Below are 24266 nucleotides of genomic sequence, written 5' to 3' on the forward strand. Positions count from 1 at the left end.
AGGCAATGACAGGCAGTAGTTCAAAATGCTGCCTTAGTCACCACTGTGGGGCTGTAAGACATTATAAGGCTCTTTCTTCATGAAGGAAACTTGTTTCTGCTGCACTCTTCAAATGTACAAGTCACCATCTCTCCAAAAATTGCTAGCAACCCCCTACTTTAAAATTATCATGGCAACTCTCAGACTGTGCTGAGACTGTGGACAGTTAAGCCTTCTGATGCCTCAACAAATGCCCCCTGAACAAAGTCACTGAGGAAAGAGGGAGCCTCAGTTTAATGCCTCACAGTAGCATTCTAGAAAGTTGCATTCAGGCTAACACTTGTTAGGAAAACACATGGCAGGTCAGCTGTCATGTATAAGCACAATTAAAGCCTGTATTTCTGCTAACCTATACCAAGCTTGTTTTACTTTCCAGCATCCCTCCTATTGCCTACTGTCCTCTCTCCTTCAAATCCCCTGTCCAGCCCACCAGCTGAGAGCCTAAATAAATTAACAATCCCTCCCCCAGCACTATCTTGTTTCAGGGAAATTAAATCTTTTGAGAGGATAGATTTGTATATAGCAGAGCCTAGATGTCATTAAGCAAGTAGTAGATTTCACACAGAGGTGGAAAATTGGATAGAAAGCATTGCCATCAATATGGCCCCTTATTCAACTTGTGCAAATCACTTAGAGCAAACAGCCAGCTCCTTGGTCCCTCTCTGAATTTAAGACAGCATGTGTTAGTGTAGCTCCTGTCTTTTCAGATACATATATGTCAGAGTGGTGTCCTGTCCATGAAGGACAGGAAACTACCAACCTGACTAATTCACTCTCTGACAGATGGGTATTTCTCCATACACTGAACATTTCCAAAGTATGCTTTACAGAAATATTCAGGTTTAAATTATACAGGATTGTCAATTTCATCTGTTTGTGGAAAGTATAATTCATAGAAATGAAATCTAACTACAACGTATCCTTTCTATGACAGAAATTATTTTGAAACCCTTTCCACCCTCTCCAAGGCCTAGGTATCCCCAAGGATACCAGAACAAATCTATCTGTGATGCTAAGCTTTTTTTGCTGGCATTTTCTAAAGGTTAGACAGAAAGTGCCTTTGAGCTTAAAAAGATGGGAAATTATCAGTGGATTTATCTCTCCTTCCTCCCTCTCTCTCCCTTCTTATTAAGAGGAAAGTAAATTTGTGGAAATAGACAAATCAAATTCTGCATATGCAGCTCAGCATGAACACCTTGCCCTGATTCAGAGATTGTCTCGTTCAGAGAATGTGCTCTATGGAGCAAACCTGGAAAATCTGTCTGCTGGGATGATGAGCAAATCTTGTGATAACCTCAGTGTGGAAACCAGCAACAGGACTAGACACAAAAGCAATCTTGGCAGGTGGGTTTGCTTTTTCCTCTAAACATGTATAAGAATACTCAGTCATGGACTATCACTGCAAACGTTTATGGTAAGCTGTGAGGCAGATGGGGATTTTTGCAGCCTTTATTGTGGCCACACCAAAAGTCCTGGGGTTCCATGGTGCCAGCAGTAGCACAAACACAGGCGGGAAGCTAATCCTTTAACAGAGAACTTCAAAAAGAATGACATTTAAATTTGTACTAGACTCAGGAATGAACCACTTACTGGGTTATGGAGAGGGATAAAAATAAGGGAGAATAAAATAAAAATCTTTAGTATCTGTATCTTCTCTGGAAATGGCAGTATGTGAACTCAATGCACAATTGGAAGCTGTTTTGAGCAGGTCTTGCCTAATTGATTCCTCCTTGTCTAAAGGTGCAAATCACAGAGAACAGTGTAAGAACTTCTCCCTTTTCATTTGCATTGGTACATTCACCAGTGTAGGCGGTTACTATGGCTGCACACAGTCTCAAGGCCGTTGATGAATTCTAGTTCCTTTTAGAATACTGAGAATAGAGCCGAGAAGAACAGGAACTACTATGAAAAGTTTCAGACAAGATTTTGTTTAAATGGACAGCAGGGCTAAATGAATCATGCTGAGACTATGCTCTGTTTTCCTGATGCCTGCACCCAGCTCAAAGAATACACAAGGCTAAATCAGTTGTGATGTGAGTGGTCTAATGGCAGCTGTTATTTGGAAACTAATGCTGGCAAGGTTAGACTACCTCTACTCTACAATGAAATGCGGCGAGAAATCAGAATAATCATTGAAAGGCTATAAAGACATGTGTTCCTAACTTGGCTCTGGCAGAGTAATGACAATGAGGAGTGCTAAATACCATTGCTGATTTGTTCCTGTAATGAGGTCTTTACCTCCTGCCATGCAGATCCACATCAGGACTATCCCAGTCAGAAATGCACATCAATTTGAATGGAAAGCAAAGGAGTTATGACTACCTGTCTACCCATTCAACTCAGAACACAATCAATGGTGAGTATAATAATCATAGAGACAGTACCCTTCCATGTTATTATTTTAATAGCAGGAGGCCGAAATATGGGAAATTATCATTCAACTCAGAACACAATCAATGGTGAGTATAATAATCATAGAGACAGTACCCTTCCATGTTATTGTTTTAATAGCAGGAGACCGAAATATATTTTACTTACAGATTAAAGAATATCCTTTTGCACTTCTAGTCCTGGCAATTAACCTAGATTTTAGCAAGACAAGCTCTTTTCTTCCCTTTCACACCTGCTTTCCATCAGGATTAGTGGTAGGGGACTTAATGATATAATTACTCTATCAATGGTGCCTAACGCTCTTCAGAAACATGGTTCAGTATCCCCAGGACTCTCACATGAGGCAATACCCCAATGCTCAGAGGTCATCATTTGATTTGCAATTAAGATCTACAACCCAATAAATAATGTATGGGATAACATAGGCTCCAGGTCCTTCCTCTGTTCCTGCATTTGTATGACACAAACTAGAATAAGATCTGGACACCTAATTGTCTAACATTGGATGTACAAGTGAGGAAATGTATGAAATACAAAGCTATGATTATTTGTTTGGTCCATTTTAAAATTAGAACTGTATTTTGGACATGCTGTGGCAATTGCACAATATTAAGTAGTGTTAACACTACAAAAGTCATCATCCTAATCAGTGCTGATTGGATTGCACTTACAGAGACAAAAGGGCCCTCAGGGACAAAGTCTAGAGTTTCCAAAGGAATCCATAGGAGATTTTGTCTCCAAATCACCCTCATGTTCAATGGGCACTACAAGCCTCTCTCTTTAGATGTCCTAATCTTAGAACTATTGCAGATAAATGCCTAGTCTCCCAGGAAGGAACATTATAGGAAGAACTTACACAGCTAGTGTACATATGCTTTTCTAAAGAATACAAATTTTCAGACACTTGTTTGAGCTTCCTTCGAGTTACATTGTTTCAGAAGTGATGGTAATGTTGAAAAGGACAAAATATATTTTTCATTTTGAAGCCCCAGTTTTTCATACTATATGACTCTATTGTCTCCCTGCATTAATCTGCATTTATTCTAGCTGTTTTGTTTCTGCAGCACCTGGATCACAAGCCATCCAAAAGGAAGTTTTACTAAGTGGTTTAGAAAGGGAAATAATTTGTGTCAACCTAAAACGTGACCCTAAGAATGGATTTGGTAAGTAAGGAGCACGAATGTTGCGTTTGTTACCGAGACTTTCAGATCCTGGTGCTAACACTGATAGTTGCTGACTCAACCTGGCCAAGACTGTAACCTTCTTCACCTCACTTATTCTTATAGAATAAAACTACCAGTCTTAGTGAAGGACTTAGAATATCTGAGACTGAAAAGAACTAAGCACATAAATCAAGACATTTTTTTCAGAAGATGAACTAAGGCCACAGAGGTCAAGGGGACCAAGTGCTAAGAGTACAGTGAAAGGAAAAATGGTCTATTTTTGTATCTGAAATGCAAGCTCAGTGATTTTATTTATCTTAGACATTACACAGGGGGAGATCATGTTCTGCAAACCTTTTAAGTATTGCCTGTGGAAGTGCAAAATGTGTACACAAGCTTAACATTAATGTTTCCTGACTTTTGGATTCTTACTCAGACAACATTTTTTGTTATATAATACATTACTACATTCTATCCTGTTCTTGTGGATAAGTTCAGAGGACCATCATGTTACACAGCTGACCATTAACAAAATTAGGCATTAAGTTTCTAAATGGTGCATGTCTGTGTGGAATATCCTCATCCCAAACACAACTATGCTACCAGAAAGAAGAATATATTCTGCAATAAGCAGAATATTCTGAACTAGGATAGTGAAACTGAACTCCTTGACAATAGATTTAATTTTCTTAGATATACTTTACATTTCCATTAGAAATTTACATGGCCCACCTGACAGGCCCTACACTACATGATGCAGAAAAATGTCTAATTTATTAAATGAGCTTTTATACCATTTTACTCCTGCAGGTGTTAAATACTAAGGTCCATATACAAGAGTTTATGACTCTTGTAAGAAAGTAGCTGGAATCTTTGAAAGTCCCATGGTGGGAAGGTATTCTTATTGAGAAATTATATACCAGTAAAGTCACCAGCACACTTTAATTATAATATAATACAAATTCAAAGCTCTTCCAAATCAAGACCTTTTTTTTACCTGTTTTACAAATGCCATGTAAATCAGAGCTCCCCATTCTCCAGACCATGTATAAAACTTAAGCCATTAGAGCAAGAGCTTTTTATGCTTCTAAGGTTCATCTTTTCTAATAATGCCAATGTTTCTGCATTCTCATGCTATCTCATTTTTGCAGGTTTTGTAATTATTGGAGGAGAAAATGTAGGAAAATTAGACCTCGGTATCTTTATCGCTTCAATTATCCCTGGGGGACCTGCAGACAGAGCTGGAAATATCAAACCAGGTCATTGTCCTTAGTTTTTAATTAGAATTAAAATACTTTCATGATTTAAAGTTAGCTATTCTGGATTTATGTCTCTGTTTAGATTTCCTCTGTCTTGGTTTTATCATTGCGGGGTTTTTTTTGTTTTTTTTGCTTTTTTTAAGGAGGACGACTCATCTCTGTGAATAATACTAGTCTTGAGGGTGTTTCATTTAATACTGCAGTTAAAATCATACAGAATTCTCCTGATGAAGTGGAGCTCATCATCTCTCAACCCAAAGGTATAAAGGCAAATGCCTTTCCTGCCTACGGAATGCAAATAGTTAACTCAGGACGCTGGTACTTATTAGGCACTGGGATGTAGTAGTACTTTCTTGCTGCTCAGTGCCTGTCATAATAACCATAGTTCAGCAGTGAAAACAGTCAGCTTCTAGTAGGTATCAAGTGATCTCTTTTCTACAGTCAGTGTGAAAAGATTATTGGCTGCTTTGCTGAATACCAAGGGATTTTGTTCATTTCTTTCTCTCATAGGGAAACAGTCCTCTGCAATGATAAAGCAAACACATTCTCCACATTCATAATAGCAGAGCTCCACTTTAAAATGACCGACTCATTTTATAGATCTGATTTCACAAGCACCTGGTGTAGGAAGTTATTTTGCCCTCCTGTGCTGAGGTATAATAGTATTTGCCTTCAAGTTTACTTACTGTTTGCATTCAGCAATGCTTTATTTTGCTATGGCTTTACAGACATATGTGAAGAAGGACTAAATGAAGAAAAGAATCTATCAAGAGGAAACAGCACTAGTGGATCTGAGATCTCCTGTGCAGACAACAGGAGAAAAAAGATTCAGGATTGTCATACAGCCCTCCCCAAAGAGCAGGACAGAAATGTAGATGCACTTGAGAAGGCCCTTTCCTGGAGTTTAGTACCAAATGTGGGCTCTAGGATTCAAGTTCCTTCAGCTGATAGCCTGGATGTGGAGGTAACTGAGATTCTGATGCAATTCAGTACTTTTATGCCCAGTATGTGTCTTAACAACATGCCAGCTTGTTGTTAAGAGTAGAAAGTAACCAAGAAATTAAAAAAAAAAAAATAAAGGAGAAAGAAAACCTTGGAAGATGTCGCTTGCTAAATTACATTGGAAATGTCAAGATGATAGACATGTCTAGAATATGTGAAAGAAAATAGGGAAACTGTTCCAGAAAATGTTATTAAAAATTCTCCTCCCTTTTCCAGTGAGGGTACAAAATTTTGATTGTCTCCTTGCATTTTCTTAAGTTTTCAACCTGACAGAGAACAGCAACAATTTGTGTCTAATTTTCCACTATTAGACAACCTCCCCGTTACTCAGCATATGCACATTTAGATTATATTTTGAGAAACATTACTGTAAGCTTGAAATAGTGTCAGGGATATAAATGTTACTGCTCCAGGCTTACAGTGTCAAACCCTCCTGGAAACTCTCCTTTTTGTTCCTCTTTACTCTCCTTTTTTATTGAGATGCTGCACTCTCATTACTGTTTATATTTTTGAGACAGGAAACTGATTCTTCGCACTTACCATCTCCATCTGAAACTAACTCAAAGGAAATTTATACTGTGGAGCTTGTTAAAGAAGATGGAACTTTTGGAATCAGTGTGACTGCAAGTGTTATTGTTAATCTTTCAGTGTGTCTGTCAAATGTTAATGACCAAGAAACACACAGAGAAGTGTATTTATGTGGAACAGAGACAGGAGATAGGCTGATTACAAAAGATGTTCTCATGGCACATTTCAAACCTAACTGCCCAACTGACTGACTGAGAAAGCATAAAGTACATGCTCTGCTCATTCCCCAGTGGTTGCCTGCAGAAGCTGTGAAAGTGTGCCAGCCTAAAGCACATGGCAGCACAAGCCCTTTTCAACCTTAGTCTGAGAACAAGACCTGCCATTGAGTTTGGTCAGCAAGGGATATTGCTAGGGCTTCTAGAAAATGCAGCAATTCAAGAATTCTCCAAGTCATGACTGGTTTTGCTGCTCCCCTACAGCTCCTAGAACTCAAAGGCTGTGTCTGTACAAGCAGGTTGTACAGGACTATGGCATGGGATCTTTTAATTGTTGACAGCCCTCAAAAGGGCTTTGGCCTGTGCCTCAACAAGTAGAATAATAGAAGCCATCCCATGATGAAAGTTTAGCTTGTGGACTCAGGCATGGCATCATGCTTCTTACTCTGGAGGCCAGAGAAAGGGCCATGGCCAATTTTGTTTCCTAATATAAGGAAATACAGTTGACTGTATATTCAGAGGACCAGAGAAGGCAGCAATAAAAACCATCTGGCACATTTGAATAATGATTCCTTGTCCTGGCTATTGAAGTTGAGTTTACCCCTCCAGGCTGAGATGTCTTTACAGTCTTTGTTGAAACGGAGTTGGAAGCAACAGCCATTTCATTACCTGCAGGAGAAATTGAGGGCTGCTTTTTCATCTAAATTTGCCAGGGCGTGCAGATGGGCAGAACATGATTCTTGGATTAATCTGGTATTCCTCTGAGCTGGCGGTTCTCACATGGCTGCACAAGTTCAGGTCCATGCTTTGTGTATTGTCTGAAACAATAATAACTGCATGGATATTGCATAGTGTGGAATCTGGGATAGTGACTGACTGAAAGATGCAACATCTTCTTTATGTCAGCACAGGGAAAAAATTAAGAACATTTAGTAAATGTTTTTATATAGCCAAGTGGAAATGCATTGCATTTTCCTGAGAAAAAAACAAAATTACTGCCTAGGGAAGTATATTACAACTAGATGGGACTTTGGAGTAACATACTCTTCTCCTTTTTTTTTCCTATATTTATATAAAATGTAATTCCTGAAGCAGTTGTTTTGCAATGCATGTAAAAATTGCTTTGATTTTGTCATGTAAAGACTCTAATCTGTAGGTGTATGTTTTGCAGGGTGGAATTAACACTAGCGTACGCCACGGTGGGATATATGTGAAGTCAATTATTCCCATGGGACCAGCTGATAAAGATGGACAAATAAAGATAGGTAACATGTCTGTCAAGAAAACTCTGGGCTGCAGAAGTCAATGTTAGCAAGGAATGCTTGTCATAGGGACAATGAAACCCATCTGGGATCGGAGATCATACTACTGTGAAACGTAATATGTAGTCCATTATTCGTCAGGCAGTCACAGTACTACCTATAGACATCCCATGGAAAAAACAGGAGCCTCATACCGACATTGTACAGTTACTCTGTGTAGCTGCACATCAGGCTAGTGACTTTAACATCTACTTTCAGAAGCTGCTATGATAACCAGATACTATCACTGCATTTTACTTACAGAATATGCTGGTATGTTTTAAGTGCTAGGTATAGAATGCTGTACAACAAGCAGTATTGCTTTCATACAAAGTAGCATAGTTTGACACTTGTAAGCATGAAGGTCTGTTGCATCATGGGTAGCCTCAAGGTTTACACCCACTGAACTTAGACATCAAAGCAACTTGAACCCTTTTTTGTTTGCTTCTTTGTTTTGTTTTGCCTCAGGTGATCGTCTCCTGGAAGTAGACGGCATCAGCCTCTGTGGCATCACTCACAAACAGGCTGTGGAACACCTGAAGAAGTCTGGCCAGGTTTGTACAACAGCAAAGCTCAGTAAGATACCCAGGAGACTAAACTGCATTTAATATGAAGCACAGTAGCAAAGCTGGACGAGGAGAAACTGCACCCCTCCCCCATCCATCTCTATTATAAAAGCAAAAGTAAAAAGAAAAGACTTAGGGCTTACTGTGTACTGTGTAACTGGAACCTGTTCATCATTATTTTAGATTGCCAAGCTGGTTCTAGAACGGGGAAACTACCAATCAGCAGAGCCATGCCTGACTGCTAATGACAGAAAGGAGGACCAATGCGCAGTTGTTTCTGTAGCGACATCCTTCACAGATGATATCAAGGACTACTGCTTTTTGACAGATGGTGAGTGATAAAAAAAAAAAAAAAAAATCTCAGGGTGACTTTTTACCGTGTGCAAGAAAGGAATGAATGAAAATAATCCTGTGAAATTTCTGTGGATTGGAAGGAAAACTGCATGTTGAATAAACATATAATGTGCAATATTAATGACATTATAAAAAAATCAATCCCAAACAAAATATTTCTGATGCACTTAGAGTTATAGTTGCTAGATATAACTGAATTTATCTTAGGCATAAATACTGTACTGTCATGAGCTGGGGCTGGCAGGGGACATCCCTGTCTGTACTCTATAGCACCACTGGGCATGAAGCAGCTGTGTTGATGTTGCCAGGTTGATACACAAAGGGAGGACCACCAGCACAACTGCTCATCCTATGTCAGTGATGAAGCCAGGGTGAACTGCTGCCCCAGGAACAGGACTGGAGAGTGCCAGCACTTCATTTCTTAAAAGCAGAAGGTTCAGAGATCACTCTCACTGAATTTAGCCAACAAATAAATGCTGTTTCTTTTACTGTAAGGCTGCCTCAAAAACACCATGCTTTCTTGTGGGCACACTTCTCTACATTGTCCCTAGCAGAATGGGGTTCAGCTGCAAATACTGTATTTGGAAAAAGTCTGGTCTCTTGTTCTTGTCTGGGAAGAGCAGTAAATTTTATTCTAGGTTATGCTGGTTACTGCAGGACCCAAACTAACATCAGGTATCAACACAGTAGTAAGATATACTCAACACTTACAGAAAGAATGTCAGAAAAGAATAGCATTTGAACCTTACTGTTGGCACAAAAGACTTCTTCCTTTATGAGCTTGTAGCAGATGGCATAAAATCTGTGAAGACATGGTGAAACAGAATCCAGTTATCCACATTCTACATGTGCTATTTCAAGGGCTCACATAAGTTAAAGCAATACCAAACCCTTCTTTTGCCATTATTACCAGTAGATATACTTCTGCAGGACACAAGGGAAAGGACTGCTGAGAGTATAATTTACATCAGCTGCATATGTGGGATTCTATGATTCTATGTGTCACATCTCCCACTCTTTTTCTAATCCCCACTTTGAACAGATAATATATTTGAAGTCAAATTAACAAAGAATTTGGGAGGCCTCGGCTTTAGTGTTCTGCAAATGGAAGGAGATGGTTGCGAACACCTCGGAGGATCTATCATCAGGATCAAAAGACTGTTTCCAGGGCAGCCAGCTGAAGAGAATGGCGAAATTGAAGTCGGAGACATCATTTTAGCTGTGAATGGGAAGCCTATTCAAGGACTCCTATATCAGGTACGAGGCAATACTATCACTGGAACTCCAGATAGGTAACATGATAACAAGGACAATGGGGTGAAAACTCCATTTGAACTTAATTATTACCAGAGGGAGTCAGAATTAACATATAGTTAATCTGATTTCTATGTAGGATTATTCTCTACAATTCTTAAGGAGAATACCCTCCCTAACAGAATTTCTTCGTTATTTAGTTTATAACTTTCTACTATTGATGCACAAAGTCTATTGTCAGATGCACACCAGTTGTTAATTAGTTGGACTCTTTATTGCTGTTCTGCATAGCTGGAACATTTTTTCCCCATGGTCATTTGTGTTTTGCAATGCCGTGCCCCAGATTCAGATCTCTACTGCATGAGCTAAGTCCAGTTCAACTTTCTTACTTAGAATAAGAAATTATTTCTATGAAGAAATTAAATGGTAAGAAAGGACTGCATGTGGATTTATTTTTTTCATTGTAAACTGTTTACCTTATGAAAAATGCCACTTTTGTATGTGAATATGCATATACCAATAGATGAAGTTGGTAACAAACAGAAACGTTGAAATCATACAATTTGGAATGGCATGTCACCTGTATCATTAAGTAGCTAGGGCAAAAGGCAAGGTGCTGTAAGTCCCAGACACCTGGAGAGCTGCTGTAATTGTACTCCATTTTGGTTTTTTTTTTTTCTTACCTGGAATTTGTCCCTTTCCAGCAGTGTCTTGCTTTCTGACATACAGCCTTTTTACTCAGTTTGCGCAGAGGGACAGACAGGGTGTTTTTGCCTAAAGCATCATTCCCCCCCTCCCCCCCTCCCATATTAAGTATTTCGTCTCTCACTTTAGCTAAAAGCTGAATGCCACTGAAGAGATATTATGTCAAGGAGGGGCTTTGAGAAAGTCTCCCTTTTATTAATATGGCAGTCTGCAGAGGTGTGCTGGTACAACTGACAGAAGATGTGTCACTGCCACATGCAACTTGAATGAATTTGCCTGAAAATCCTGTTTTCTTCAAGAAAAGAATTTAAACTTACGTGTTTATTGGTGGAACAAAAATATGTAAATAGAACTGACTTGACTTTAGATACACACTCACATAAAAACTATGGTCCACTTACATGACAATCATACAGTGGTGAATTTTGTCCCCCAGACACAACTGAGAGACACAAATACTAGAAACTGGCCATTCACTATAAAAATTGTCTCCATCCCAGTTGGTAAATTGACATGTACAAAAGACTGTGTTCCATAAGAAAGATAATATTCCTTCCTCCCGCTTAGGATGTCTTGCACTTGTTGAGAGGAGCTCCTTCAGAAGTCATACTACTACTTTGCAGACCACCAAAAGGTGTTCTTCCAGAAATAGAGCAGAGTGCCATGGTAAGGCAAAGCTTCTATCAGTAAGCTTGTTTCTGTAAAGTTGGAAAAACTATACCTTTTCTATCGAGTTTTGTATAAGGCAACCTTCCATTTTCCTGAAGGCCCTTTATTCCTTTTCTTTCCCTTCCCAGCTTCAACTAGAGCTCTAAAGTTCAACTGTTTCTTCCTTAGTAATCAAAATAATAGAAATCTGACAGATGTGAAACATGTTTATCCCAGTCCAACAGCTTTTTAATTACAGTACTGTCACTGAAGTGAAACAGCACATACCCTAGCAGATATTCTAGTGATGCTTCTAAAAATGCTCTACTAAATCCTCAGCCAAAACCTACAGTATTCTCAACTGCAGCTATTACAACTTTGTGGGCTTGAGGTAGCTGTATTACTCCCAAAAGTAAGAGGAAACTAAATAACTTTTCCCATACAGGCTACCTCTTAGTAAACTTAAAAATATTATGGTTTCAACTGGTTATTCAGCTTCTTATTGATAGTTAGCAGAATTTGCGGGGGGGGGGGGGGGAGAAGTGGGGGAAGTGTGGAGAGGAAGGGGGAGAAAAAACACAAACATTAGAGGCAGCAGAGACTAAAACAATGCCATTAGCTGTGGTATCATTATTATTCCTTCTTGTTCAACACAACTCATAAACACATACACAAGTATTCTTATAATGAACATGCATTTGTATTACTGTAGCAGAATGGCCCACTCATGGCTCCTGTCCCTCCAGGATTTATAAGAGCTGTCCATAGGCAGACAGAAATTACAGCCAGGACCATCTCCAGATAGCAAACTGGCTCCTGTTGCTCTCCTGCTATGTGCTCTTGCTCTTGACTGTTTTCTACAGTCAATCACACACCAGTCAAATCTGGAAGCTACTTCTACACAATGAAGAAAATACAGACACAAGTTGAGACATGATATGAAAAGAAATAAAAAAGGGCCACCTCTAGCAAAAAAAAAAAAAATACTGCGGAAAGTGGAATTGTGTAGTGTTGTCCTGGCAGGAACTCCTGCAGAATATGGAAGAAAAGCATAAAGACTGAACACTTATTTAGTAAAAGTACCTCCCCTCTTATTTTTTCCCCTCCCCGCTACCATTTCATATATTCACATTCACATGCTTATTGATGCTGCTTCTTCAAGTTATTTTGTTCTTAAAGAAGATGGGAGATAAAATGTAGTTACACTAACCTTTCTGTTACTTTGGTAGACTCCAGCACCATCTCCAGTTAAGGAGTTCGTGGCAGAAACACCAGGCAGTACAGAGTTAGGAAATAGTATGGATCAGTCAACCAGTGATGGAGGTAGCACCTCTCCAGACCTCGAAGACTGCCTGGATTCTCCAGTGGCAGCAGATTTCAGTGAGCCTCCCGAGGAAGACAGTTCAACTTACGAAGAGCAAGAAGCTGAACTTCCAGAGAAGCCCATACAGAAACTTATGACTTCCAGGGAACATTTCTATAAGCATCTTTGGCAGTTTCATCAAGAAGCTGCCAGTTCTGAAGTCTTTCATTCCCTCGAGGAAGAAATGAAGGAGAACTGCTACTCACCATGTGAATTTGGACGGGCCAAAAGGTAGGGAATGCTGAAATTTGCTCTGCAGCCTTTCCTTTGGCTCTTTGAATTTTGCGAGTGAATTGCTTGGATTTAAGTACAGAACTATGTGCTTGTAATCACTGTTGATTACTGAAGATTTTGCTTTACCATCTTATTCTGATTATCCTAACCTGCTGTCTCTATTCACTCTCATCTATAAGATTTTTGCGTAAATCTGCATTTCAAGATATTTGTATGAGTGCTGCACTACTGTAATAATTGATGCTGTTCAGGAGAAGCTGGCTGCAGTTGGAAATCAGTGGAAAGACTCTTGTTGGCTTAAATGGGAACCAAAGACTTTCTCATTTATTATATGGTCTCTTAATTTCATTTTTCTCAGAGTTGACTTAAATAGGCACCAAAAAATTCTTTCTTATTGTATGAGCTTTTAATTCCAAAATATTTCAGAGAAAATAAAACAAACTTGAAAGACAAACTACTTTCAGGTCTTTGAAAGCCAGTAGAATGGTAGAAGCTCTCAGCCAGAGGAGTTACACAATAAGATGTGGTGCAAACAGACTCAGCCTCCTTTAACATCCTTTTCAATATGCCAGACGCTGGCACACAAAACATGATCTGTTCCATTTTAATCATCCTTCACAATGCAAAGAATATAAATGATCAGAACAGAAATGATTGATGGAAAGACAAGTTAAAGGTCTTCTAGAAGCCTTTAACTTACAGCTTTAGTAATTTTATCTAGAAACTAATTTGTTTTTCCACCCAGTTGCTTGAAATCTTTTCGTTACTCTTGACATCAAGCGCAGAACCAGATGGTCAGAGATTCCAATCTCAAGAGTCACAGCCCAAGCTGACTTCAAAAGTCAAGTTGGGCCATCATGGAAATTTATACTTTGGAGAAACTTCACTTATGATTATGAGTGAAGCTCCTGCTTGCCTATATGGTTCCCTACTGCTTAGAGTAAAACCAACAGAAATATGTCTGTAGCAAACATTTTTGCCAACAGATACAGTTCCAACAACACTATGTTTACTGTGGGAAAATATAAATTCCAACAAAAAATTTGGATTCTTCACAAGAAGGAAGTACTGAAATACAGCTTTTTAAAATTTGTTTGGTGCATTCTCAGTATCATTTAATTTCAGCTTTTGCATTTTCAAAAGGCAGGCAGGCAAGTTTAAGATGGCATGTATTTTAAAGAATATTTTAATATAATCTGAGTTTAAACTTCTAGCTAGAAACATACAAAAAAACCCTCAAAAAGAAATAGGCATTAATGAAGGAATTCCTTTTGATTAATGAGGAAATTTCTTTCCTTCAGATTTCTCAAAACTGCTCATGCAAATGTAGATATCTTCTGATATGAATTTTAGAAGATCCCTGGTTCAGGGTATCGTATGGAAAATTCCTTTTATTCTTCTTTTTATCGCTACCAGTAAGAACCTTTGAAAAGGCTGCTTTGGAAAACCTTAGCCTGTACTTTTTCCCTGTGAAGTCCAGATGTACAGTCACAAGTCTCCAAAAGGAAGTCAAAAGCAGTGAAGCTCATGTTTGGGCCTGCAGGACCAAGACTCATGTTATTTCCCACAGTGATGTGGAGATCGGCTCAAAGTTGTGCTATGATTAAGCCTGTGCTGGCTCATTGCCTTGAGCTCTTGTAGCTCTGCCAAACACCTTCATACACTCCGAGGGTGAGCCAGCACTCCACTAGCATGTGACAGCTTCTATGACACCCACACTGACCAATGTCTATTGAACTTATACTTTTCTTTCCTGTCTCCAAAAGAAAGGAGCAGAGTGCCTTTGCTGTTACCCTTAAACAGTTCTTTCAATTGCCCCAGTCTTCCACGGTGCTGTAAGTATCTGTTGTCTAGCTATTACAGCACAAACTGTCAGCTTCATTCTTAGCTTTGCTGTGATACTCGAGATGGCCAACTTCTCTCAATTCCTCCCCGCAAAGATATAAGCTAACAGACTAGATTGGTTGTGTCACTGAGGGCACACAGCATGAGCCTACAAGCTTTTCTAATTTTCATCAGTATTTCAAAATACTATTGAGAGCTACTAGCTATATTCAACTAAAATGTTTGTTTTGCTAGTGTGCTTTGTATTATCCTTCTGATCATAAACAACTTTTGAAAGAAGAACTTAACACTGGAGATCTTCTGTGATTTCATGCAAGACACACAATATGCATTCATTTTATTTGTCTATGTTTGCTTTGGAGATGGTAGACACACTTCAGTTCTATCAGAGCGGAAGTTCCTAGCTGACATGTATGAAATGACATGGCACTTTTGCCATGTGAAGCATTAATAAAAGTTGTGTCATTTTAAGTGTTTTCTTCATTAAGATGAATGAAGTTTAACAATATTTCAATAAAGACTGATATAAAGAAAATACATACTTAAAAAACCGTGTTTCAAGCATTTCTATTGGGTTTAATGTTAAATTTAATGGGATTCAATGGTATAGTAATGAACTCTACTATAAAGTTCATTAATGCTAACAGCCAAAACAATATTAAACACAACAGATACGATTATAGTCTGGGCTTGAACATCCAAAGTGCTGAACACTATCTCCACTGTTGTGAAATAAAATCAATAGCAATTTCAATTCAAGTAATTGAAAAATCCATTGATTTCTGTAGGACAAATCTTATGCTTCAAGGCAAGCATAAGAATAAAAGCAAGCTTACAAAGAGAAGTCAGGACTTGAATTTTTTTTATGGAGAGACAAGAATCATATTTCATGTTTCTGGTCTGTGCTCTAGTTACCAAGGAAAGACCTGTAGGAGCCAGGAGTGTGGCTGGCATTCCTCTTTCAACAAAAATGCAAAATATAAAGATTGTAGTAGTATTGTAATGTACATAACACTGACCAGATACATTAATTAAGTTGTTTATGGCAGTGGCCTAGGAACTGTCTGATTATTCTTTTCAAGAAACAACTAAAGTACTAATTAATGTCTTAAAAAAAAAAGCGCAAGATTTTGCAAAAACTCTTTTCAAATTCTGAAAGCTTTTTAATCTTTTAATTAGCTTTGCAAAATATTGTAGAATCATAGACTCATAAAATAGTTAGGATTGGAAAGGACCTTAAGATCATCTAGTTCCAACCCCCCTGCCATGGGCAGTAACGCCTCACCCTAGACCATGTTGCCCAAGGCTCTGTCCAAGCTGCCTTGGACACTGACAGGGATGGAGCATTTACCACCTCTTTGGGCAACCATTCAGTGCCTCACCACCTGCACAGTAAAGAACTTCTTCCTTATATCTAACCTGAACTTCCCCTGTTTAAGTTGAAACCCATTACCCCTTGTCCTATCACTACAGTACTTGATGTCCCTCTCCAGCATCCTTGTAGGCCCCTTTCAGATACTGGAAGGCTGCTATGAGGTCACCACTATTGATTACTTATTTATTTTTATAGTAACACTGGAAGACCCACACAGCAATCTGATATTATAGCTAGTACTTCAGTTAAAATAAGGTTGTGTATAAGTAGTAGACTTTTCAGTGGCCATCTAATAAAGCATATAGAGGAAAACCCCAGCACTGCAATCTCTTTATTTTCCAGCCACATATTTAATAAGAGTGATGATGACCTGTTGAACATGAAATGTATGCCTGAAGCTCTCTCTCTAACCCCTATTGATGAAGAGTATCTCGTTATCAGCTCAACATCTGTGACCTCACTTTCATGGGGAGGAAGCTCCGAGACACTCTCCACAACTATGATGACCCCACAACCACATGCCTATGGTCCCTTCTCATCATCCATGCCAGCTAGAGAGACACATGACAGTGACAATGAATGGGAAGACTTGGAGGAACTAGAAGAAGAGAAGGAAGAAAAGGAAGATTGCACTAAGGTATGCGATAGGCACCAAAGTATTAATAGGTAGAATACATGGGAAAAGAAACAACTTTTAAGAATGCAACATTCTTAAACATTAATTTCAACTCATTATCTATGCTATTTCTGCATGGCTTTTTTTACTTTCCTGAATGTCTGGAATCCTCAAGTAAAGCAGACCTTCTGCAACACCCAGCTCTACAGAATTCTTTACCAATTGCCTTAAAGGCCAAGTGCTTGCTCTCGCCACCTTACTATTTCTGCAGCTTTCCAGAATTCTGCAGTGTTATTCCCAGTTTACAAAGGCCTAACAGTCCTCTAGTAGCTATAGCTACTAAAATTAATTGGAGTCAGCTACATGGGTTTCTTTCTGTCATGTTTTAAACCCATATGAAAAATCTCTTTGTAACAGTGATACTACTGTAATGTCCTGATAAGAAAGTGCGTTCCTTCTGCTAATTACTATACAAAATCTAAGGCTCAGTCTGAACATCTTGCATTCTTGCTGAAACTAATTTAGCTCTGAATTGATACTAATTTGAGATCACCAAGGCCAAAATTTATCTCCATCCATTTCCTTCAGTGTGACAGCAATAGCAGTATTAATAACAATAACAATCTCTGCACCCTAGTACTCTAATGCTTGCCAGCTCAGACTATTCCAAGCCTTACTTTACACATTTCAAATACCAAAATTCCAGACCCTGATGGTATTTTCTGCCTTATTAGGCCCTATCAGTCAATCACCATGAAGGTCCACTAGGTAAAAAGAAGTAAAATGAATTCTGGAGTAAAGCAGTGACAGATCAGAGAAGCCTTTATGTATGCTCTTATTCATATCATCTGAGGATCTGATTACTATCTGCATATAAAACACTGCATATAATCAAAGATATTAATGAAGCAACAGAAAAGCCTACAACAGACATATCTTGTACTTATTTTAATAGGAAACGGAGATTTTTGTGACTTTGACAAAGTCAGAGAACAACAGTTATGGATTCTCTGTAGTTCTTAACAAAGTGGACTCTTGCCTCTTTGTTGATGAAATCTTGAATGATCCTGCCCTGTCTGATGGAAGACTAAGAAGGGGAGACAGAATCATTATGGTACAGTAATTGACTTTGAGTTTATACAGAGGAGAAAATAATTGCAGATCAATGCCATTTATATTGAGGATTCTTCCCTTCATAGAGTCCAGTTTAACACATACTTAGGCATGCAAGTGCAAATGAATCATATAATAAATGTAGTTCTGTTGACTTCAGCAGGACACGTTTCACACTGAATAGGTTGTATGACCAGGCAAATAACATGAATCATCTAACAGCAATGCAAGACAACTGAGATATGAAATGCTTTCCCAATAAACTGAATCAATGTCATAAGATAGATTGCATATAAAGGATATAGGAGTTATGAATAAAGCCTGTTTTCAGTTTGGCTCATCTTCAGTTTTTCGTATTAGAATGTCTTCCTTGGTTATTTGCTACAAGACCTTGAATTTCAAGGAAAAAAAAAGAGCTATTTTTATGAGAGGTCTCCATTTAGAAAAGCAAAAGTCCAAAAAAGAAATCTTACTGCAATCTTAACTGTTGCATTCACTGACATTAAATACCACACCAAAGCAGTAACATGAAAGTGAAACTAATTTAAGTTCATATGCAAAATTAAGAGTGGAGGGATGAGTACATGATGGTCAATGAGATCTATGACATCATTTTACTGGTTTGTCATTTAGGTGAATGGAATTGATGTCACATCTTTACCATGCAATCAAGCCCTGACTTTACTGCAAAGCTCCCCTCCTGATCTGCACCTTGTGGTTGGTCGTGCTGACAGTGATCCACGTCCCTCTATTAGGCCAGATGAGATTCCTGAAATTACTCTCACCAAAGGTGCCAATGGACAGCTAGGTGTGTAATAAATATATGCTTGTTATTTTGGACAGGGATTATAGCAATCATAAGGTAATTATAGCCAACTGTGGTCTTAGATCAATATGATCTTGAGTGACCTTGACACCTTTATGCTCTTCACCATCACCCATGAGGATGAACAGCTTTATTATGGGTAAGGCTTTAAAGGGAAGACCAATATCTCTTATTAGACCAGTGAAGCCAGTTGGATAAATGATCTTTGTATTATGACCCTGTCAGCTAATGTTTCTTGCAGATCTCTAGTCTCATATTTTTATGTTACTGATATACAGAAACTGTTGGTTGTAGATAATAATGTTGTACATAATAATGTCTACTACCTGATGAGATACATAAATATCTTTTTGGAGGGAAAGAAAAAAAATTAGTTTGCTATTCAAAAAGTCTCCACTCAAATCCTTGTTTAACCATAAACACAAAGTTTGATCTACATTGTGCAAAACAAGTGATAAAAGAAATCCCCACACTGTATCTTGGTATTTTTGCAGAATGTGGTGAGTATTGTACACAGATACAACTGTAGACTCAGGAAACAGTATAACTATATTTGCTCAGGTATAGCATCCAGTTTCAAGTTCAAAACTAGCTTCTTCAGAGTTTTCTTGGATATTCTTGCACAATTCCATTTTTCACTGTATAGGTATCTCCTCATTTGTTTTATGCCTCCATTGCCTATGGCATTCTAAAGATTGCAGGGCACTTAAGCACTCTGGTAATGAGGGAGTTACTGCTATGCAGCTGAGGGTCTTACTCAAATGACTATTCAACATCAGGTGAAATGAAGCACTATTGAATAGCCAAAGCATAGAGATAGACAATACCATTAAGTTTTTTCCATACATTTTTAGCATCTAATTGCATTTCACTCTCCCTGTCCAGCTCTTATTCCCCATATTACTGGGGTGACTGTTATTTATAATGTCAGTGATTTGTTCAGCCTATCCTTCAATGACCCACATCTATTCCATTAGGCTGTATGTCACTGACAGTGAAATTGAAAACACGCTGCTGCAAAAGATGCTTTCTCTGCATTATTCTAGGCTTGAAGCTGGCAGGAGGGGCTGGAAGCAAGTTACAAGGTATTTATGTGCTAGAAATAGTGCCTGGCTCTCCCGCCAGTGTGGAAGGCAGTTTGCAGCCACGAGATCAGATTGTTTACATCTGTGGACTGTGGACTGAGGGCATTAGCCTGGATGATGCAGTGAGAGTGTGTGAAGCTGCCACCCAGCATGTCCAAATCAAAGCCACAAGGTAAATCTGAGCATACTCAACCTTCATCCTAATGTTGAAGCAAGTTCTTCAATTTTACATAAACAAGTCAAACAATAAAACCAAGACAAACTACAAGAAAAATGTTTTAACTCAAAGGTCTAAACATTGCCATTTGATAAATAACATCCATAAGATATCTTCACTCCTTGTAATTACAGCTAACACAATGAGTACAAGTACACTCATACAATACAAATGAGATATCTCCAAACTGTCACCCAAATACAAATGTGTACGTTTAACCACGAGGCTGGCTATCATTTTCAGGTATCCTGTTCTCTAGGGAAAGTCCTCCACTAGTGCCAACCTTCTGCATATAATCTTAGATTGACAGCTACAGGCAAGAAACTGCCTCTGATGGAAAACTCTGAGTTACTTACAAAAGCCAAACATTTTGACAAAAGATCATTCTGACTTTATATAGGAGGAACCAAAGCTGAATTCAAAATATACCACAAAGCAGTTCTATAATAGGACAGATGGCTCAACATGTTCTTTATTTCCCCAACCCAGGGAAATAAATAAATTAAATAAAAATGTTTCACTGTTGTTAAATACATATAAATAGTTTATATACTCATATAAATACTGTTTGGGAAAACACCCTTAACAAAATCATAGAAGTACAACCACAATTCAGACAACTGACTTTCTAAAAAGATTTTTCATATGTGCTTTACAAAGCATGCAGCTCTTAATGGCTCACATATTTCACTTTTTCTGCCCCCAGAAATGGCAATCCAGTGGTTCCTATAGAGCAGGAGAATAGTAAGTAAGGCTAATATGTTATTATTTTTTTTTTAGTTCAAAACTTGCTTCTGATTTTGGAAATCAGCATAAGGTATTGATTCATTGCCTTTAAAACATTATTAAGAGATTGTAACACGGCATTCAGTTATGGCGATTCTAAGAGTCTGAAGAAAATTTGGTAGGTCCTTAAAGATAGAAATTAAATGTATAGTTCTCTGTAAAAAAAGTATTTATTGTATTTTGCATAGTTTCTATTTTTTAAAATTCATATTAAAAGGGAATTTTAAGTGGTTGTATTTCAACATCTGGTTTGATTGAAACTATTTAATATGAGCCACTACTTCATCATCTAGACCAACTTTCCAACTTTTTAAACTGCTATCAGTAAATCTATAGAAAATCAGAAACAGGCAGCACCAATATCCCTTAGTTAATATAACAGCATTCCTAGAGTATATTTAATACTGTAACTAACACAAAACTACAGTAATCATCTGCACTGCAAAGACATGACCAGAACTGCTGCAGCAGTAGAAGGAAACTCAGCAAGCAGAGGTTGCATCTGCACCATCAGATGGAAGGATAGGTATCGCATCTACATCACTGCACAGAAAGTGCCTTACCAATGCGAGTCATACTTTCCAGTGTACATTTGGCTGCAGTTTTAAGTCAGGCCTGACCTTCAGTTTCATTTACTTGACTCAATATCTGATATTTTTTTTAAGAGATTTTTTTTTTTTTTTAAGATGACCTGAAAAAGTACCCCTGGAACAGAATTACTTGTATGCCTACACTCATCTTAATACTAGCATCTGACTACCTGAAGAAATTATTCTAAGTCAAGCTAGTTACAGGTTTCCGACCGTAAAACAACTAGTCATGTGTTTGCTTTTATAATCTGAAGCAGTTTATTTAATTTACTGAAGAACAAGCTTCTTTGAATTTTCTACAGCTAAAGTTACATGTGCTCTCAGTTCCTGTGGTATAGCTAAAACATGGTAAAAGCATATCCTGATAGGACCTTGCTTACACATCCTCGCGCCATGAGCTTTGCATATTTTGAGATTTCTCAAGACACCTGCAAAATAGGTTACCAGATTTGATCCACCTGTGATACAGATTTATGAACTCTACAATAGTACAGTTACCCACCTCTCTTATAGAACAAGATTCTTCACTTTTCTAAGGCACTTAAATCTATAGTAATTTGGTATTTTGTGTTCTGTTCTATCATCTTTCATAGATTTATAGAAAATCCATAACAATTTGCAGTTAAGGAAACAACTCTTCATTTGATAGACTCTCAATCACAAAAATGCATACTAAAATTGCAAATGCAACAGGGAGCTCTTTTTTTCCTTTAAAACCAGCAGAAAACTTACAGAATCAAAGAACAGTTAGGGTTGGAAAGGACCTTAAGATCATCTAGTTCCAACCCCCCTGCCATGGGCAGGGATGCCTCAACCTAGACCATGTTGCCAAAGACTCTGTTCAACCTGGCCTTAAATATTGCCAGGGATGGGGCATTCACCACTTCCTTGGGCATCCCATTCCAGTGCCTCACCACCTGCACAGTAAAGAACTTCTTCCTTATATCTAACCTGAACTTCCCCTGTTTAAGTTGAAACCCATTACCCCTTGTCCTATTGCTACATTCCCTGATAAACAGCCTCTCTCTGGCATCCTTGTAGGCCCCCTTCGGATACTGGAAGGCTGCTATGAGGCCACCAGTATTGATTCCTTCTTCCTTATATCTAGTCTGAACTTCTCCTGTTTGTTTTGAAACCCATTACCCCTTGTCCTATTGCTACATTTTCTATAATTCATACATTGAAGAATACTTTTTGGAAAACAACGAAGATCACCAAGATGATAAAGCAAAATCCCAAAACTGCGGCTGGGTGGCTAGAGGTGGGAGTGCCAAGAAATGCACATTTTTTTCTTACATATCTGTCTGTTCAGACACTAAAATGCCCTGCTTCTTCCTCTGCCTGATCATTGCCACATGTCTCGAACAACTCAGTCTGATCTCTGATTGTTGTTACAATTTTCAAAATAGCAATGACTGAGATGCAACATCTCTGCAATTCGTGACAGAATTGTTTATATTACTGTGCAAACTGGCAAACTTAATAACGCAGTAGTAAGTGTCTCAAACTGCCTCATGTAGTGTCAATACTGGATATTGATTCTTTGTTTAATAATCTAAGGAAAGAGTTTACATTCCACTGTGTATATGAAGGTTAGCAGGAGGCCTGTCAGAACAAACCTACATGTGTGCTTTTAGGGCCACCTGCTGAGACAGAGAAAGCCAATATTTCTTTCTCAGATGAAAACCTGAATTCCCAAGAACAGCATCTGCTGCATCAACATGGTAAGGAACTCAGTATTTTTCAATTAGGGTTTGTAAAATTACGTGCCTTCTCTTTGAAAGAAAATGAGTCTCTAGGTGGTACTGGCCACACCTGGGAAAGATTAATTCTTCATAAACAAAACTGCCTCCCTCAGCTTTTCAGAGCACATTTATACATTACCTGTCATCCATCTAGAGTGTCTGACCCTATAACATGCAGCTTTTAAAGCTTGTTTTGGAACCTGCTCACTGGGACATAACAAGTCTACACGATAATGCACAGAAAGTTGTTTGCAGTTCAGGAGTGTAAGCCCACATATATCCTCAAATTTTATTTTTTTTTTTGTATTTTACATGTCAAGTAGAAAATGTTTTATTACGCCTCTGAATATGATTTTGAGAGTTATACTGCTGCCACTGCTTTTTCACAGAGAAACATTTGGAGGAAACAAACTGTGATGCTGAGCAAAACACTCCTGATTCTCCAGAATGTAAGGTAAGTGACAAGTTTATCAAGTGTGACATGGTCCGTCAAGTGAAGTGAGCTATATGGAGTGAGATTTTTTTTTCAACAGTGATATTTCAACAGTATTTGATTCCTCTCCAGTTTCTCTGAAAATGTGAATATAATGCATTTGGAGAGTGTCCTGTGAAGTATTGAATTCCTTCAATCTTCATGGACTAGACTGCCTTGAATACTCCTGGAGTTAGGCTCTTCTATTACTGTTTTTCAGCGTATGATATCGTGGAATCTAGGGCAAATAAGTGCAACTGTAATTGCAAAATATTTTCCACAACAATTTTTGTAATCTCACTTAATATATTTCATTCTGAAATTCTCAGATGGGGGCATTTGAAAAGAGTGTAAAATTACTCAAAACCTTTGGAGTATTCTGCAGTATTGACATAAGCCCTAACGGTTGAATTTATCAAAATTAATGCCATTTTTGAAATGATGACTTCTTAAAATACATGTGTGCTCTTCAAAAAAAGAATTTCCATGCTCAACACACAATGCTTCAAAATTCTTACAAGTGCAAGCACCACTTCTGTTTGTGCAAAAATGTGGAAAATAACATTACATGGAA

At 38.2% G+C, this 24266-nt stretch overlaps 1 protein-coding gene across 4 annotated transcripts in view; it reads left to right on the top strand.

Annotated features, from left to right (window-relative positions):
• Positions 1-24266, top strand: part of FRMPD2 (FERM and PDZ domain containing 2) — a 62842-nt gene that overhangs the window by 18656 nt on the left and 19920 nt on the right. Inside the window, exons 13-32 of one of the 4 annotated variants that reach the window (XM_061459265.1) lie at positions 1173-1383; positions 2292-2395; positions 3495-3593; positions 4745-4852; positions 4996-5112; positions 5581-5816; positions 6373-6477; positions 7769-7862; positions 8367-8452; positions 8648-8795; positions 9861-10075; positions 11345-11443; positions 12655-13019; positions 16684-16879; positions 17814-17972; positions 18605-18779; positions 19844-20054; positions 20806-20843; positions 23113-23199; positions 23610-23674. In XM_061459265.1, coding sequence (XP_061315249.1) covers positions 1173-1383; positions 2292-2395; positions 3495-3593; positions 4745-4852; positions 4996-5112; positions 5581-5816; positions 6373-6477; positions 7769-7862; positions 8367-8452; positions 8648-8795; positions 9861-10075; positions 11345-11443; positions 12655-13019; positions 16684-16879; positions 17814-17972; positions 18605-18779; positions 19844-20054; positions 20806-20843; positions 23113-23199; positions 23610-23674 — 2918 coding nt within the window. Of the gene's footprint in view, positions 1-1172; positions 1384-2291; positions 2396-3494; positions 3594-4744; positions 4853-4995; positions 5113-5580; positions 5817-6372; positions 6478-7768; positions 7863-8366; positions 8453-8647; positions 8796-9860; positions 10076-11344; positions 11444-12654; positions 13020-16584; positions 16880-17813; positions 17973-18604; positions 18780-19843; positions 20055-20805; positions 20844-23112; positions 23200-23609; positions 23675-24266 lie in introns of all 4 variants that reach the window. The other 3 variants (XM_061459266.1, XM_061459267.1, XM_061459268.1) reach the window with 3 other exon arrangements.

The sequence above is a fragment of the Pezoporus flaviventris genome, unplaced genomic scaffold, assembly GCF_033815535.1.
Source record: "Pezoporus flaviventris isolate CSIRO_AGI_PZ_B2104156 unplaced genomic scaffold, CSIRO_AGI_Pfla_v1 ptg000029l, whole genome shotgun sequence".
Classification (NCBI taxonomy): Eukaryota; Metazoa; Chordata; class Aves; order Psittaciformes; family Psittacidae; genus Pezoporus; species Pezoporus flaviventris.